This window comes from Eupeodes corollae, chromosome 1 (genome assembly GCF_945859685.1).
Source record: "Eupeodes corollae chromosome 1, idEupCoro1.1, whole genome shotgun sequence".
Lineage (NCBI taxonomy): Eukaryota > Metazoa > Arthropoda > Insecta > Diptera > Syrphidae > Eupeodes > Eupeodes corollae.
In genome coordinates this window covers 289,072,109-289,089,907 of record NC_079147.1, presented here as the reverse complement: position 1 = coordinate 289,089,907, position 17,799 = coordinate 289,072,109, and the positions used below count along the sequence as shown (strand labels likewise).

General features: G+C 36.7%; 1 protein-coding gene across 1 annotated transcript; it reads left to right on the top strand.

The window, feature by feature from the left end:
• Positions 1 to 14,470: 14,470 nt before the first annotated feature.
• On the top strand, positions 14,471 to 17,793 carry LOC129941913 (uncharacterized protein K02A2.6-like). The gene is made up of 2 exons (XM_056050681.1): positions 14,471 to 17,364; positions 17,431 to 17,793. The coding sequence occupies exons 1-2, from the start codon at positions 14,475 to 14,477 to the stop codon at positions 17,727 to 17,729; spliced, it is 3,189 nt and encodes a 1,062-aa protein (XP_055906656.1). The 5' UTR covers positions 14,471 to 14,474; the 3' UTR covers positions 17,730 to 17,793.
• The last annotated feature ends 6 nt before the right edge of the window (positions 17,794 to 17,799 follow it).

Here is a 17,799-nt window from a genome sequence, read left to right as displayed (position 1 = left end):
AAATCAACCAAATTTTTAATATCGCTCCTTTGCTCCTGCTCCACATCAGACATATCCTTAGAGCTTAATGTTTTTGTTTTCCAACATCACTTATTTTTCTTGGTTATGTCTTCTAGATCCCAAAAAGGACTTTTGTGTATAGTATTTCAATCCTGTGTAATGTGTGGTGTGTGGTGTTTCTTTCTTCTTTTTATTTTTGAAACATATAAAAAGTATCGACCAAAGTCGTAAAAGTCAAACCATTAACACTATAAAGCTAGTTAAAGGAACTTTCGGGAGTAGATTTTGCCTAACATGGAGAATAAAGTATAATAAATTATGCCAGCAAAAAAGAAGGAGACTCGCCCATCCCACCAGCACCAGACTTGACTATAGATACATCCTCGTAAGAACTTCACTTCAGTTAAAGTTAAATGTCGCTCTCTTTGGGTGTGCGTTTTAGTTTCTGGTTATTTTTGTATGACGTTGTGGGGTCGGTACAGTTAGAGGCTTATACTATACGGAACACGAGGTTTGGAGGAAATAATTCAAATTTATGTTTCATTGCTCTGCAAGGAGTTTTATTTTCAATTACTGTTCCAAAAAAAAAAATTATTGCCGACTGAGTCAAAAAATATATATCAAAGCATCCTGTCGTCGGAAGCTTTTGCACCTTTTCCTCATCTTGTTTTATTTTTTTCTAATTTTATTTTTGCTGAAACTTTTCTTTTTGAAGGTCCATTGGTTTAGGTTTTTTCGTGTTAAATAAAAGTCTAGCGAAAATTAAAGAAAAAAAAAAAAACCAAAATAATAATAATAATTCTTCAAGGGAAAAAGTGAAATCAGATAAAATATTCATTAGACCCGAAGATGGCACTTAAGAGAGGTACTTGTATAAGGCTAACTCTCTCCTCTAGACGACAAAGACTACGACGTCGGACGATGAAGACGATGAAAGCGTTATATACCGTTAAAGTGGTTTTTATGTCGAAATTGTGAGAAAGAAATCAACCGAAAAGGATTTAAATACGGGATATTTTAAGACTTGCGTCAGTTTAATGCAATGAATCATCATTAGTGGTATATCTACTTCTATATACTTTTATATGTATGTAAGAAAAAAAAATGTGGATAAATTATGAAATGTCATTCAGAAGTTATTAAAGATGTGAGATGCGTTAAAGTTGTTATAGAGGGAAGACTATTTTCTTTTGTAGATGATGATGATAATGCTGTGAGTTGAATATAATACGAAAAGTGCTTACTATGTGAGAGAATAATTTAGTTTCTGTTTAGATTCAATATCAAGAAAATAGGAGATGAGAACATGGCTTTATTTTTAGGTAAAACCCTTTTTTTAACAGGCATAGGCCTGGTCAAAACTATATTTTGATTAAAGCAACAACCATTTGCAAGTGTTATCGTTTGCGAAATTAAGACATTTGTCGGGGTTTTCAATGATCTAGATTCAAAATTTGTGGTTTCCATGGATGTTGTATTAGTAACAATAAAACAACATATGACTTGAATATGTTTAGAACAAATCAAAAGTCCAACATCCGTTTCTTACTCATCAAATTGTTCAAATATCAAATTGCAGCTCCTAGGTGTCAATTAATGTAGCCGAGACGGCTGATAACAAGATGTTAGAGTTTGATGCACGAGAGATTTATCACGATACTGCACGCCATCTCTAATTCCAGGTCTTCAATTTCAAATTAAAAAAAAGAGAGTGGTTAGCTACCCACATAGACAACTTCCCGTTTTTGTCTCGATTAGTCTTGCGTAAAACTTTGTAGGTTTTTGTATTTTGTTAAAAAAGTTGTTAGTTGAATTATTGTAAAACAAATTAAATTACCAACAATTTTTTGAATATGATGAAATAGTTTGATTTCAAAATCAATTTTTGCTAGCGAGTTTTTTAGCCGAAAACCAATTTTTACCAATTTAATTTGTCTTACTATTTTTTGTAGGTTTTATTTGTTTATAAAAAAAACTGACTGTTGCATTTCTATCAAAAAATTACTGAATGTCGAGGAAAATATTTTATGTGAGATAAAATTAGTTTTTAGACAATATTTTTTAATTTTCGAAAAGAGATTTTAGACCAAAGAACATTTTTACCAAGTTTTAGTTTTAGTATTGTTTTGTTAAGGTTTTTTTTTTAAGAAAACTGTCAATTCGATTTTTCATAACATTTTACCAAAAACGTTATTCTCCGTTGCATACAATTATTTTGGGGACAAAATCATTTTTTGTTTGTAAAATATTCGAGGTGAATTATTTTTTTGATTTATAAAAAAAAGTTAATTGGATATTTTCCAAAAATATATTTTATTCAAGTCGCTTGAGTTATTGGTTCGTGAGATATTTCGGGTTAACCAAACTGTTTATCCTTTTCTTTAAATTGTTATGGTAAAGAAATTACCCACTCAATTTGTCTGAGAGTTTTTTCTGCATATTTCTGCAGTATTATCTGTACAACAACATTTATTTATAGTCGATATCATACATCTCTCTGAAAATCTTTTATTTAGACTCTATAGGGACCTTGACACATCGAGAAATTTCATGCTTGAAAACAAAAAATGGTAGAATGATATCATCACATAAAGTATCACACCAAACTGATACTTAGTGTTTCCATGCGGGTGCATTGGCTTTTCGACAATAAATTAGTTTTTTTCCGATCCACAGATTTTAAAATTTAAAATACCAAGCCACTGAGATGAAAATTCACCTTGTCCGAGGTATATACGAGACTTAAAGATACGTACTTAGATACGTAGACTTATAACTTAGGTGATAGACAACCAACTCAAAACTGAATGATCTACAAGCTTGATTTCAACCAGGCTACTCAACTAAGTACCAGTTGTCATCATTTCGATCCGTAAAATTTTTTTAACCGATATTTGACTGTGACTCGGAAATCACAAAAAACATTTTTTTTTTGAGAAAAAAGTGTAATAACCCATTTAATAATGTGTTTTCCTATTTTCCCGACGGAAATTCATTTTCCAGATACTTTTATGTTCAACGCTGAAATAAATCGTTAAACTGATTTGTGTTCCAATTTCACACAATTCCAAAGACTGTCTAACTTACTTACTTACTTAAGGTAGCGCTACAGCCCTGTGTGAACTAGGGCCTCACCCAACAAACTTCTCCATCTAGCTCGATCCCTAGATAGATGTCTCTAGTTTCGCGCCAAGTTGGGTGAGGTCACCTTCCACTTGTGCGCGCCACCTGATCTTCCTCTATTGCGCAGTCCTGTGGGTGTGGATTCGAAGACTTTCCGGGCCAGAGCATTCGTTTCCATGCGCTCTACGTGACGCAGCCACCTTAGTCGTTTGACCTTTACCCTTCTGGCTAAGTCTACTTCGCTCTACAGCCCGTGCACCTCGTCGTTCCATCTTCTCCTCCACTCCTCTTCGATGTATACGGGACCGTAGATCACACGAAGAACTTTTTTCTCGAAGCGACCCAAGGTGCTTTCACCCGCTTTTGTCATAGTCCCTGCTTCTGCACCGTATAGCAGAATGGGGATGATAAGGGTCTTATATAGCAACACTTTGGTCCCTCGGGAGATTACTTTACCACTCAATTGCTTTCTTAGTCCAAAGAAACAGCGGTTAGCAAGAGTTATTCCGCGCTTGATCTCAGCGCTGGTGTTGTTTTCTGCGTTTACAGCGGAGCCTAGGTAGACCAAGTCGTTGAATACCTTAAAGTTACGTCTGTCGATGGAGACGTTTTGACCAAAACGTCGGTGTTGTATGTCCTTTCTTGACGACAGCATGTACTTTGTTTTGTCTCATTAACCGTTAAACCCATTTTTGCCTATGCCTCAATACTCACCAAAGCCCCATTGACATCACGCTGAGTTTTTTTGATTATTAGCATATTCCAGTGACAGACTTTTGAAAGATAGTGCCTCTAGTGTTGACGTGTGAGCTCTGCACTATTCTTTCAAGCACGATGTTAAAAAAATCACATGACAGCGCATCACCTTGTCTAAACCCTTTTTTGACATCGAAAGGTTCTGTTAAGATGTTTTCAACCTCTAAGGAGTAGCGTGAATTTTCCATGGTCATCCTGCACAAACGGACGAGTTTAACAGGGATGAGAAAACTAGACATGGCTCTATACAGCTCGTCCCTGTAGATGCAGTCATATGCGGCCTTAAAATCGATGAAAAGATGGTGGGTGTCGTTTTGGTGTTCTTAGGTTTTTTTCCAGGATCTGCCGTAATATGAATATTTGATCAACTGTGGACCTATCAGGTTGTTGACGATTTGCTTTAGACGTTAACATATTATGACAGGGAAGATTTTATAGGCGATGTTAAGTAGACTGATTCCTATATAATTGGAGCAGTTAAGAGGGTCGCCTTTTTTCATGATTGGGCAAACAATACTGAGGTTCCATTCATCGGGCATGCTTTCTTCCGACCATATCTTACAGATAAGTTGGTGCATGCTCCTAACCAACTTATCTCCAGCCGCTTTAAAGCGCTTGGTATTCAAGCCATCCGCTGCAGCGGCTTTATTAGACTTCAACTTAGATATGGCAATCTTTACTTCGTCTAAGTCAGGAGGACGGGATTGTTGGCTTTCGTCGTCTATATTGAATGGATCATCCTGCCTTACAGCGGAGTTCAGTTCTTCATCGCCGTTATACAGTCAGCAGAAGTGGTCCTTCCATATCCTCAGCATTGACTGCGGTTCCACTATGATGTTTCCACTTTCGTCTTTGCAACCTTCGGTTCTAGGTTTATGTACCTGTGAATTTTGTTTCACCTATTCATAAAACTTTCGAACTTAATTCCTGCTTTTAAACCTCCCAACATCTTCGAGTGTTGTCGTGTAGACTGTTCTTCCCGATTATTGCACCAAAGATGTCTTCCCTTCCTAGCTTGGCATTAAAATCGTCCAGGACTATTTTAATATCGTAGCTAGTGCACTGCTCATACGTTTTGACTAGGAGCTCGAATAACATATCTTTGGTGTTGTCGTCTTTCTCTTCTGTGGTGACGTGCACGTATATCAGGCTATTGTTGCCGAATTTAGCCTTGATACGTATAGTGTTGAGGCGCTTATTGATGCACCTATAGCTCAAGACTTCTAGCCTAAGTCTGGCTCCAATGACGAAGCCGCATCCAAATAAGCGCTATTGGTTTTCTCGGTAGGAGTCACCATAGCAAATATCGCAGTTTTTCATCCTCTTTTTTTCCGGTCCATCCCATCGTATTTCGTGGATGGCGGTTATATCTGCTTTATAGCGGTCTAGGGCCTTCGCTAATTCTTCGGCTGCACGTGGTCTGTTAAGGGACCTAACATTCCACGTGCATATCCGAAGTTCGTTGTCCTTAATTCGGTTGCGTTGGTTGTCAACAGTAAATCCGTCCGTATCCGAGGCTTGTTGGTACTTCGCAACTATGAAAGCTTTTACGTGGCCAGGAAGTCACCCCGATGCTGGAGGGCCAGATCCTTAGTATAACACCAAGGATGGGGAGCTGGATAAAACCGCTCCTTATAGCCCTGGGCTCCGAATAAGTCGAAGAAGCCCTATAAGGTGTTCACTAAGTAGTTCAACCTTAATGGAATTGTAGACGCCACCGTTGAATCCATCTCGGGAATTCCTCCGCTGCCGTCTGGATAAGGAGAGGTGCCTCAGTGGAAACACCTCCCCCCCTCTCTCGGTTTCTGCCCCCAACAACTATATGATGCTACTTTTTTTGACCCACAAATCCTTTTGTGCCCAAGGCATCCAAAAGTCTTAAGACAACAACTGAAGCCAGCTGACCATTCAAAACTTCGTTGATACGTAAAATGGGTGCTTGAACAACAGGCGAGGCGGTGGATGGCGATGTTTAGAATAACGTTTTCTTCAGCGAACTTGACGAAGCACATTTCTCACTCGGTGGGCATGTTAGTCATCAAAATTGTCGTATTTGGAGTTCTGAGAATTCCAATGAGGACGTAAAAGCGGCAATTACATCTACAAGCAGACACTGTTTTGGTGCTCCCTTTGGTCCACAGTTGGATTGCATCTTTGTTCTTCAAAAACGACGATGTCGTTCGACTGTTACCGTTAATCCGAATCGTTATAATCATGTAATGACCGATTATTTTTGTCTGATTTTAAGAAGACGACTTGGAGAATATGTGGTTTTAACAAGGCGGTGCCACATACCACACAACTCGAGCGAATATGGCTTTATTGCAAGAGACATCCCCTGCCTTTGTAATTCGAGTTCAGCGCAACAAAATCCTTTGGAAAGAATTATTTGATTTTTGCATACGACAGCAAGCATAATTTTTTGATAATGCATCGGCAATGCTTTCGGTTTTCAAAATATTACTAAATTGAAAAACTTATACTTACTTGTTTACTTACTTAAGTTTGGCGCTAGAGTCATGGATACACCTGTGTCTTAACCATCATGCGTCTCCAGTCATCTTTGTTCCTATCTACAGCTTTGCTCGCCAAGCTGATTGAGGTCGGAATAATTGTACTGATCCTTAAGTATTGACGATTGAGTTTTGCACAGCTCTTTTCAGAACGATGTTGGAGAAATCGCGTGATAATTTATCACCTTGTCTATAGCCTTTTTGGATACAAAAGCATTTGTAAGATCTTTTCCAACTCTGATGGAGAAGCGTTCATTTTCCATCATCATTCTGTTTGACAAAAAAGAAATCCTAGAGATTCTTCTATAAAGATCTTTTCCGTAGATACGCACCATACACGACTTCTAGTTAGAGTTTAGATGGTGATTAAAGTAATGTGAATTTTTAATGAGTGATAGGCTTTACTGATCAGGTTGTTGGCAATCGAATTCAGATATTCATGATATGGCATAAAGGATCTTAAAAGCGATGTTGGCGCAGTTAAGGGAGTTAAAACAAAACCAAACAAAAATGCAAAAGTTTGTATTACAATACATAAAAGTACAAGAACCAATTACAGTTCAGCAGTGTTCAATTTTTCAAGACTTTGAACAAATTTTGTATTAATTTAAGGTTTCATTAGTTTGTGTTTTAGTAGCGTGTGATGGTAAGTGTGTTGGACTTTTATGCCAGAGGTCTCTTACTATAACACCGTATTGATTAAGAGGAGTTGTCAGTCACAAGACCCTGGTTCTCAACGAACTTTTGCACCACCTTACTTATTTTATTTTTTATTTTGTGTTTTTTTTTATTTTGAAAACAAACGTAACAACCTTCTCTTCAAGAAAGGTTGTTAGGTTTCTTAAACTCTCATCAAAAACATTGTGTCCGATTTGCCAAATAAAACTGCTGACAATGATTTTAAGAATAAGGTCAGTACGTTAAGGACACCTTTTTCACCTTTTTCCGTTGGCTATATTTCAAAAGAAATCGTAAATATTTCGACTCCAAATAATTATGAATTAGCGATCTTCCTAAAAATTTAGCAGTTGCGTTATTTTTTTTTTACTTTTTTTTTAAGAAAGTGAAACTTTACTATACTCACAAATTTTTTGCAAAATACTATAAAATATTAAAAAAACTCAAGTAACACTACAAAATATCCAATTTACTCAATTCAAGCTCAATTTTACCAACAGGTAATAGGTTAAAAAATTAAGTTTTGATTCAAATTTCTGAATACCAAAGTAAAATATTGACTTAAAATTTATTTCGTCGTATGTAACATTTAGAAATTTTCAACGACAATAATGTAAAATTTGTATCAGTGTGAGACACATCCCATCATTTATTCGCTTTTTATTTTTCAAACAGTGGCATTATATTACTTCTATATTAAAAAAAAAAAAACAAAATCACAGAGGAAAAACTTTTACTCTTTATTAAGAATTCCATCTGTCTCAAAACGCTTACGTATGGAATCTAAGTAAAACATGCTTAATCTTTTGAAATATAATTTATTCATGAACTGATTTAACTGAAGTGTTAAGCATATTTTTCACAATGCGCATTTGATTAAGTCATTATAATTTTCCATTCGAATTCAATCCCTTTAATTGCTCAATCTTTTACTCCAATTCAATTACACCACCAACATAACATCGTATATCGTATCCTTCGAGTCCTCGTCGTTGTCGTCCTCGGTATAAATTAATGGCATCACCTATACCCTTCGACATATGTTTGTAGATGTACGTTTCCTTTTTTTTCTATTTCTATACACCTATACAAACACTTTTAAGTACTTTTCCTTTGGCCTGGCAATAATTATCACGGATTGGATATTCCTTGTTAGCAATTCAATTTATGTTCACAAAGTACTTTACTTTAACTCGTATTTTACTTAACTCCTTCTCCTTATCCCTTTCTCCCGAACGACTCGGGGGGCGAGCGGAGGGCGCAAAAACTCCTTCTCTTAATTGAATTACTTTCCAATATTTGCGTTCGAAATGTTCGCTTGATTAGTTCCGCTTGAAAAGCAGCCCGCATCTAGTTTACAAACATTATGTATAGACGATATGTAAGGCCTGTATTATGAAGCATTTATCTTCTATGAACCTAATGCTCAGCAAATAAAAAAAAAGAAATAAAATCTTTTGATCCAGTTTATGAAACTACATAATATGGGAACTCCATAGGTGCCCTCTTTTCATATCGGAAAATCACTCATTAGTGCAAAAGTAATTTCCTTTTTACAAGCTCTCAAGCAGCCTAGCACCTTTCTATCTATAGGGCTAATAATTTATTATGCCTTCTATTTGTAGAATTGAGTGTAGGAACGGAACATACAAAATTAAACAACATAACACTTATGGGGCTATAACCAATTGGAGAAATAAAAATTGTTAAGTGATTTTTTATTAGCTGAATAGAGTAGAGATAAGAAATGGATTTGAATGATAATTGCAAGAAAAACTGATCAAGATTTTAATGAGAAATGTTTAAGTAACACACATGAAAAGAAAGAACAGAAAACACCTGTTTCCACATTCTATTTGTATATAAAATTGTAGGCTAGGAAAATTAGTTCAACAAATTTGCTTATTTCGAAATAATTTCATTGATCGAAGTGTATTAATAATTATGATGAATTTTCTACTTCTAAGTAAGACTTGATCTTTTTAGTTTTTGATGTTGAAGTTACAGTCCCTCGACAGGGAAGTATAATCAAATTAAGAGATTTAAAAAAAAATATCAAGTGCTCAGGCATATTATGTAAACGTTGTTAACTAAAGCTCCATTTCGTAAACTCTATTTATCTGATTTTTGAATTCCTGAACAGAAACATAAACAACATTGTCAACAGCAACGTGACTGTTTTGAAAAAAAATAAACCTTGAAGTACAATAGAAATTCTTTCCCTTATGAATAAACAGGATTTAGAATTTTAAATCGTTGGAAAATATTTTAATTATGTGGGTGGCGTACGAATGGTCGACAAAATGTCGAGTGGTCAACTGAAAACTTTACAGACTCTTAAAATGTCGACTGAAGTTTGATCGACAAAAAAAAAAGTTGCCCATTTAAATGTCGACTATAAAAAATGTCGACTGAAAAGTTGTCGGTTAAAATGTCGACTGTTGTAAAGAAAAAAACAAGAAACTCTCCCTTTAATGTGGAAACTCAATTTTATTTTGAATTCAATGATATACGAGTACTATACACATCGGTTCATAAAAAAATACAAATTAATAATTTCTTTAAACAAAATTTTAAACTCATATAAAAACATGTTTTCATTGCAACGTCAAATGAACTGCAATATTACCGTGAGTGATTTGTTGATCGACACTGTCGACCTTTTACTAGTCGATATTTTCAAAATCGACATTATAAGAGTCGGCATTTTGTTCGGTCGGTATTTTTATCAATCGACTTTTAGACAATCGACATTATAATAGTCGACTTTTTTAAATCAACATTTTAAAAATCGGTAAATCGTACCCCACCCGTGTTTATACCATTTTCAATGTTAGAATTTTTGTAAAAAGTTTTCTAGAAAGTAACTCAGATACAATTTAACGTATTTTTTATATTCGCTTCAAATTACTGAAACGCAAAAAATCATTGTTTCTAATGAACTGCACTTTTAAGTGTGTCCAGATGACATTAGGAAATACATTTACTTACAAAAAATTACCTTCTTTGTACTTCTTGATTTCTCGAAAGCCTTTGATATCGTAGACCACGCTTTTGCCGAAAAATCTTACATAATTTAAGTTCTCGTTTTCTGTAGTCAAAATGTTGTCCTCATATCTATTTTTTTTTTTTTTTTTGTATCCGATGGAAATCTTCAAAAGACACTCGGTAAGAATCGGTACCGAGTAGTGTGGGACTCTTACCACATTAAAACCACCGGTGAATCAAGACCAATCTATGAAAGATCGACAAATGATTTTTATTTCTTAAATTTTAAATCGCATTGGGGGAAGTTTAAGGTTATAACACTTTCCCGTAGCTTTTAGCCCATCAGCTCATGAGGCTTGGTTCTTCTTAATCTCCGAACATTGTCTCGTACATTTAATACGGTCTCCATTTCAGAGTAAGTATGACTTTGCAGTCGCTGATTGTGTGATACAGAGTGTTTCTTAACCACTTCTGTAACCATTTCAATTTGAAGGTCGCGATGTAGATCGCTATTTCTTATATACCAAGGGGCATTTATTATTCCACGAAGGACCTTGCTTTCGAATTTTTGGATGGGTTCAGCATTTGTTTTCTTTGTACAGCCCCATAGTTGGATACCATATGTCCAAACGGGTTTCAATACTTGCTTATATAACATTAGTTTGTTCTGGATAGATAGGTCAGAGTTCTTTCCTATAACCAGTACATTTTTCTGTACTTCAAGTTTAGTTCTTCTCTTTTCTTTTTGATGTGTTCTTTCCGTTTAAGCTTTGCATCCAAATTCATTCCAAGGTATTTGGCGGTATTGGAGTAAGGTACTTCTGTACTGTTTATAAAAATTGGAACATTGTTTATGTTTTTGTTTGTAAAGTTTATATGCGTCGATTTTATTTTGTTTAATTTGATACGCCATTTGTGCGTCCAATCACTAACTTTATCGACTGCATTTTGCAATTTTTGTGTAGCCTTCGTAACGGATTTATCTGGCACCAATATTGCAGTATCATCAGCAAAGGTGGCCATGATAGCGTTGATGTCCACTGGAATATCCCTTGTATATAACAGATACAGGGTTGGTCCTAGGACACTTCCTTGTGGTACACCGGCTTCAATTTTCTTAAGTTCCGAGTAATTTTGGTCGTACCGTACTCTAAAGAGTCGGTTCGTAATGTAGGATTTCAGTATTTCGTAGTACTGCCTGGGGAAGTCCCTATGCAGTTTGTACTCAAGTCCCAAGTGCCAAACCTTGTCAAAAGCTTGAGCAACATCTAAGAATACAGTAGAGCATACTTGTTTTTCTTCAAGTGCCTTTTCCACAACATCCGTAATTCGATGCACTTGGTCTATCGTGGAATGTTTATTTCTAAATCCAAACTGATGGCTCGGAATTAGTCTTCTTTCTTCAATTATTTTGTTAAGCCTTTTAAGTAGCAGTTTTTCAAAAACTTTTGCCATGATTGGTATAAGCGATATTGGTCTGTAAGATGTAACTTCTGTTGGTGGCTTACCTTGTTTAGGTATAACAATGACTTCCGCAATTTTCCAATGATGTGGCACATATCTTAGTTTAAGGCATGCGTTTATTATAAATTGGAGTTTCTTGAAGGCTATAAGAGGCATTTCTTTCAGAACCTTAGCAGTTATAAGATCGTACCCTGGTGATTTTTTGTTTGACAGCTTATGTTGACACATGCTTCTTACTTCTTTGAGCGTGACAAAAGGTATTTCACATTCGTCGTTTCTGTCAACAAACTGTAAGGGATCTGTAGCTGTGCTTGCTGGGAATGGCTTGAAAACATTCGCGAGATGTTCAGCAAAGAGATCAGCCTTTTGTTTCGGGTTTCCGATCCATTTACCATCTTGAGATTTTATCGGCGGGTTTTGTGTCTGAGGTCTTTTTAGGCGCTTAGTTGCTTTCCATAAGGAGTATTCTGTAGAAGCATCCGTCGTCAGACTTTTCAGGAATCTACTTAGTGAATCATTTTTAAACTCACAGATTCTTTTTTTTAATTCGTTGTTAAGACGGTTAAAAACTACCTTATCATCTGGGAATCTCGTGGATTGCCATTTTCTTCTAGCTCTTCTTTTTTCCAATATCAACTCCTTTATTTCGATAGGAAATTTTATTTCTTTTTCTCTCGCATTCGAAATAGTTTGAGTACTTTCTTCTGCAGCCTGCTGCACATCAGCAATAAATTGTTCTACTTCATGATCAATTTGTTCAATTGTTTGCATAGGGGATCTTAGGTTTATAAAATTTTCAAGTTTGTCTCTGTATTCGTTCCAGTTTGTTCTGTTATTCACGAGCTTTTAATTACTTTTTTCTATTATTTCTGTTTCGCTCAGTGATAAAATTACTGGAGTAATTCATATCTAATAAATCGAAGAAAAACTTTTGACTGCAAAAAAAGATCAGAATTTGCTCAGTTAAATGGTGGTGTACCACAAGGTTGGCTCTTTGTATTTTCAATGTACGTTATTAAATTGCCAATTTTCGGTTCACTTATGCCAACGACACTAAGTTGTAATTAAGCTTTAATTTAGGGCTAATCAAACATTATGTAGCATGCTCGAATAAAAACTTGCAAATAATTGATCGATAGTCTTTTAAAAACCATCTTCATTTGAATACAAAGAAATCACGACCTGGAGACTAGACCCCTGCAGCACCATTTCTACCTGCGTATCGACATAACGTAGTGGCAATCCGATAACCTCTGTTTACCAGGTTAAATGACGAAAACTTGACAAATGCCATTATCGCCGAGCAAAACGGGACTAATATCCTATTAGTAGACGGTTTATTGTCAAAATTGGAAATGTAACATTTTCCATAATCTTTGACATTAAAAATGTTCTTCAGCAGGGAGTGGTTAATTTGCCGATCTTGTTCAGCATTTACACCAGTGATCTGATAGCAAGACTGCCTAGAGCAATAGCGTACGACAACGACCTAATTGCGTACATAACGCCCCCAAAAATTATCTAGACCCTTTTGCAAGTTGATTTCGACATGATAAAGTGATATTGTGATTACTAGAAGTTGAAAATAAACTTTCTGAAATGCGAAACTATTGTGTTCTTATCCGCTGTTTGGAGCCTCAAGGTATACGAGAAAAAACTGCTTGGACTACACAGAATACCAGAGTCAAAGTACAAATATTACTATTCCAATAAGGCCCTATACAACTGTTATACCTATATACCTATGCAATGAATTGTACTCTTATATTATTAGTGCCCCTATGGCAACACTTAAATTGAATACAATTGTTTAGCTTTAAGAAACCAACAATGAAATATAGTCAGTTGTTAATCGATCACAGTCCACAGCATTTCACTCTTCTCTCCAAGACTTAACATTTGGCGACGAGGCCTTTTCTAAATAATTTTTTTTTATAAATTTTGAAAGTCGAACCCAAGTAACTGGTTAAAATGCCAAGCAGCGGCAGCGAAGGTAACGACGATCACACAAGCAGTATAGAGCTTTTATTGAAAAATCAACAAGTTTGGATGGAAGAGATGCTTAAGGGACAAAAGGCATTAATAACTCAATTATCAGTTGGAGGAAATAATTTAGTTTCACCATTTATCGCAGTTTTTCGCTCATTCAACAAAGATAAAGAGAATTGGAGAATTTACTTGTCTCAGCTCGCGCAACATTTCGAAGCTCATCAAATTACAGATGATAATCAAAAACGAGCATGTTTTTTATCATGGGTAGGTGCAGAGAATTATGAGATTTTGCAAAAACTTTTCGATTATGGTGACATTTCCACAAAAACGTTTAAAGAGCTTACGGAAAAGCTGTCTGAATTTTTTACCTCAAAAACTCATGTGCTCGCGGCGCGGTTTGAATTTCATAAAACTGCCATGAAAGAAGGGCAATCGTACAGAGAATGGGTTGCTGACTTGCGAGGCATTGCTCAAAATTGTTCGTTCGTTTGTGATTCTGAGTCTTGCAAGAAACCTTTTATAGACAATATAATTCGCGACGTGATTGTGCTTAACACGCCTCATGATTCTGTGCGCGAAAAGGCGCTCCAAAAATCGAATCCGACTCTTGACGAGGTGTTAGCCCTCGCAACAGCGTATGAAACAACAAAAAAATCATGTTCCGTTATAAAAGGAGAACATTCGATCGATATAAATCAAACTCGTGCTCACAATTCCAAGCCGTCATACAGCGGTCACCAATCGATTAACGGGAGAAACAGTAAACATGTATCACACGGGGCGAACAGTTACAATCAAGGTTCCGCTAATTTTAAGTCATGTCCAAGTTGTAATATTTCACATGCACGCGATAAATGCCGTTTTTTTAAATCAACGTGTAATTTTTGTGGAAAAAAAGGACATATCGCCACCGTTTGTTTTTCCAAATTAAGTGAAGGTGACATGCCTATAAACAAAAGAATGGTAAATTTACTAATCAATAATAAATTATTAAAATTCCAAATTGATACAGGGACTACTCGAAGCATCATTGGTCGATCAGGTTACCGTATGCTTGGATCTCCTTACTGTAAGCAAATTGCAGATGTGCAACTATCATCATATGGAGGTGGACGTCTTAAGCTCCTCGGAGAATGTGAAGTGTCTCTATTGTGGTCTGGCAAGGTAATTAATGAGAAAATTTTAGTAGTTGATAGCGATTGCGGAAGCAATTTAGTGGGAATAGACTGGCTAGACAAAATGGGTTTTCAAGTTTCTGTTAAAGCCGTCAACATTTCTTCAAATTTACCAATTAGCATCAAAGAACTCTGTGCTAAGTTTTCGCAACTTTTTGAGCCTTCGTTAGGGTGCTGTTTTAACTACCAAGCTCATTTAGAACTACTCCCAGATGCTAAGCCTAAATTTGTTCCACCTCGCACAATCCCGTTTGCACTTCAAGAGGCTACTAAGCAGGAATTAGAACGTTTAGTCCAAGCTGGAATTTTAAACCCTATTCAACGAACTCAATGGGCTACACCCATCGTTGTCGTTCCGAAAAGGAAAGGAACAGTCCGTATATGCGGAGACTTTAAAGTTACAATTAATCCACAATTGGTTGTCAATCGACACCCCATTCCACGTACTCGTGAGCTCTTCCATAAATTGCGTAATGGGAAGCTTTTTACTAAAATCGATTTGTCCGACGCTTACTTACAAATAGAATTGGACGCGGAATCCAAGAAACTCGTGGTTATTAATACCCCATTTGGGTTGTATCAATACCAAAGGATGCCGTTTGGTATCAACAGTGCTCCAGGCGAATTCCAGCACGTCATGGAACAGATTTTAATAGGACTGCCTGTCGGAATTTATTTAGACGATCTGCTTGTAACAGGAGAAAACGACGAAGAGCATCTTGCAAACCTTAATGCAGTTTTTAGTAGGCTTCAGGCTAATGGTTTCCGTTGCAACATAGACAAATGCGATTTTGCGCGCCACGAAATTGAATATCTAGGCCATTCTATTTCGGCTTCGGGCATTCGCCCACTAGAAGATAGACTTTTAGCAATTAAAGAACAATCTTCGCCCACCAACTTAAAAGAATTGGAAGCCGTAATGGGAAAATTTAATTACTATAATCAATTTATAGCTAATTTTGCTCAGGTAGCAGGGCCTTTGAATAGTCTACGGCGTAAAGGAGTTTCTTTTCGATGGTCATCAAAAGAAGAAGAAGCATTTAACAGCCTTAAGATGAGCATCGTAAATGCAACAAGGCTAGTACATTTCAATGAAGATCTACCAATTATTTTGGCTACTGACGCTTCTAGTTACGGCATAGGCGCCGTTATTTCACATCGTTTTCCGAATGGTTTAGAGAAGCCCATCGCTTTCGCTTCTAAAACTCTAAACATTCACCAGAAATCCTACAGCCAAATAGAAAAAGAAGCACTCTCCATTATATATGGAATTACAAAATTCCACCAATATTTGTATGGCAGGTCATTTGAACTCCTGACTGATCATAAGCCGTTGACGACGCTTTTTAACCCAAACAAAAAACTTCCTGAGATGACTCTACAGCGTCTCCAAAGATGGGCAATCTTACTTATGGGATACAATTATACAATTAAGTATCGGCCAACCGCTAAACATGCTAATGCAGACTCACTTTCTCGCCTCCCGGTGGGGCCTGATGAGAATTTCGACCAACGAGAGGAGTCATGCTGCGAAATTCGTGAGATATACGATGATGTCTTAGAATCACACCCTATAAACCTTAAGCTTCTTAGACAACATTCTGACAGAGACTCTACATTGACTGCTGTAGGAAAATATATAAAAAATGGTTGGCCTACGCACTTAAAAGCAGAAGAACGTTATCTCCAGGCTTATTTTATTAAAAGGCACAGTTTGACTATTCATCAAGGAATAACTTTACTGAATGCAAACTATCCACGTGTTGTGATTCCTAAAACGTTGCAAGAAAAAACTCTCAAAGTAATACATGATGGTCATTGGGGTTCTTCTCGCTCAAAGCAACTTGCAAGACGTTACGTTTGGTTCCCAAATATTGATAAGCAAATCGAAGATTTTTCTGCAAAGTGTGAGATTTGCCAATCTGAAGCATCGGAACCAGCAAAAGAGTATTGCAGCTGGCCTCAAACAAATGAGCCGTGGAGTCGGCTACACATAGACTTTGCCGGCCCTCTTTATGGTCGTATGTGGTTAGTTTTAGTTGATTCACATTCTAAATTCCCGTATGTTGTTTCACTGCCTGCAGCTACATCAGAAAATACAATTAAAGCTCTCCGTAGTATTTTTTCAATTGAAGGTTTACCAAAGACTATCGTAAGTGATAACGGAACTCAGTTCACATCCGCACAGTTTTCAGAATTTTGTAGATCCAATGCTATTCATCATGTCCGAACTGTTCCGTTTCATCCAGCATCAAACGGAGAAGCCGAGCGATTCGTGCGAACACTTAAGACAGCTTTCAAAAAACTTATTGCTGATGGCTCATCTCCTGAACTTGCGCTTCCAATTCTACTCAGCACCTTTCGAACAACTCCCAATCCAATAACAAAAAAGTCTCCGTCGGAGTTGCTACATGGTCGTCAACAGCGTTGTGTGTTATCAGCCCTAGTTCCAGAAACTAAGCCAACTCATCAAATAAGGAGCAAGTTTGAAGTTGGTCAGGAGGTTCTGTGCCGCCAATATCTTAAAAAACAGAAATGGTCGCGTGGTATCATTTCGAAAGTACTGGGAAGAAACACCTACGAAATCAAAACAAAGGACGGTGTCAGTCGCAGACATCAAAACCAAATGCGACTTCTGCAGAATAAATCGAATTTGGAAATCGAAAATCCTGAAGGTATCATTTGTTCCAAATACCCTAACCCTTTTATTTCTTCCCCTAGATTAAATTCTACCTCAAAAGGTCAAATAGAAGGTGGAGAAGATGTATATGAAGAGTCAACATCAAAATGTTCGGATGCACAATCCTGTCCAGCCCCAGTTGTTTGCGATGACTACGAGAAACGTTTACCAGATGTTCCCGGTACATCTCCCAAAATAACACCAATGGAGTTACCGACAGATGACTACGAGAAACGTTTACCAGATGTTCCCGGTACATCTCCCAAAATAACATCAATGGAGTTACCGACAGAAATTCGACGATCCGAGCGGGTGAAAGTTTTGACCCCACCAATTTACTTTAAGAAACGAGGTCAATAAATAAGCGGGGAGAAATGTTATACCTATATACCTATGCAATGAATTGTACTCTTATATTATTAGTGCCCCT

Coding starts and splice junctions, on each gene's coding strand:
- LOC129941913 (XM_056050681.1), top strand. CDS start 14,475: ATGGTAAATTTACTAATCAATAATAAATTATTAAAATTCCAAATTGAT. Junction 17,365..17,430: donor GGAAATCGAAAATCCTGAAG/GTATCATTTGTT, acceptor CTACCTCAAAAG/GTCAAATAGAAGGTGGAGAA.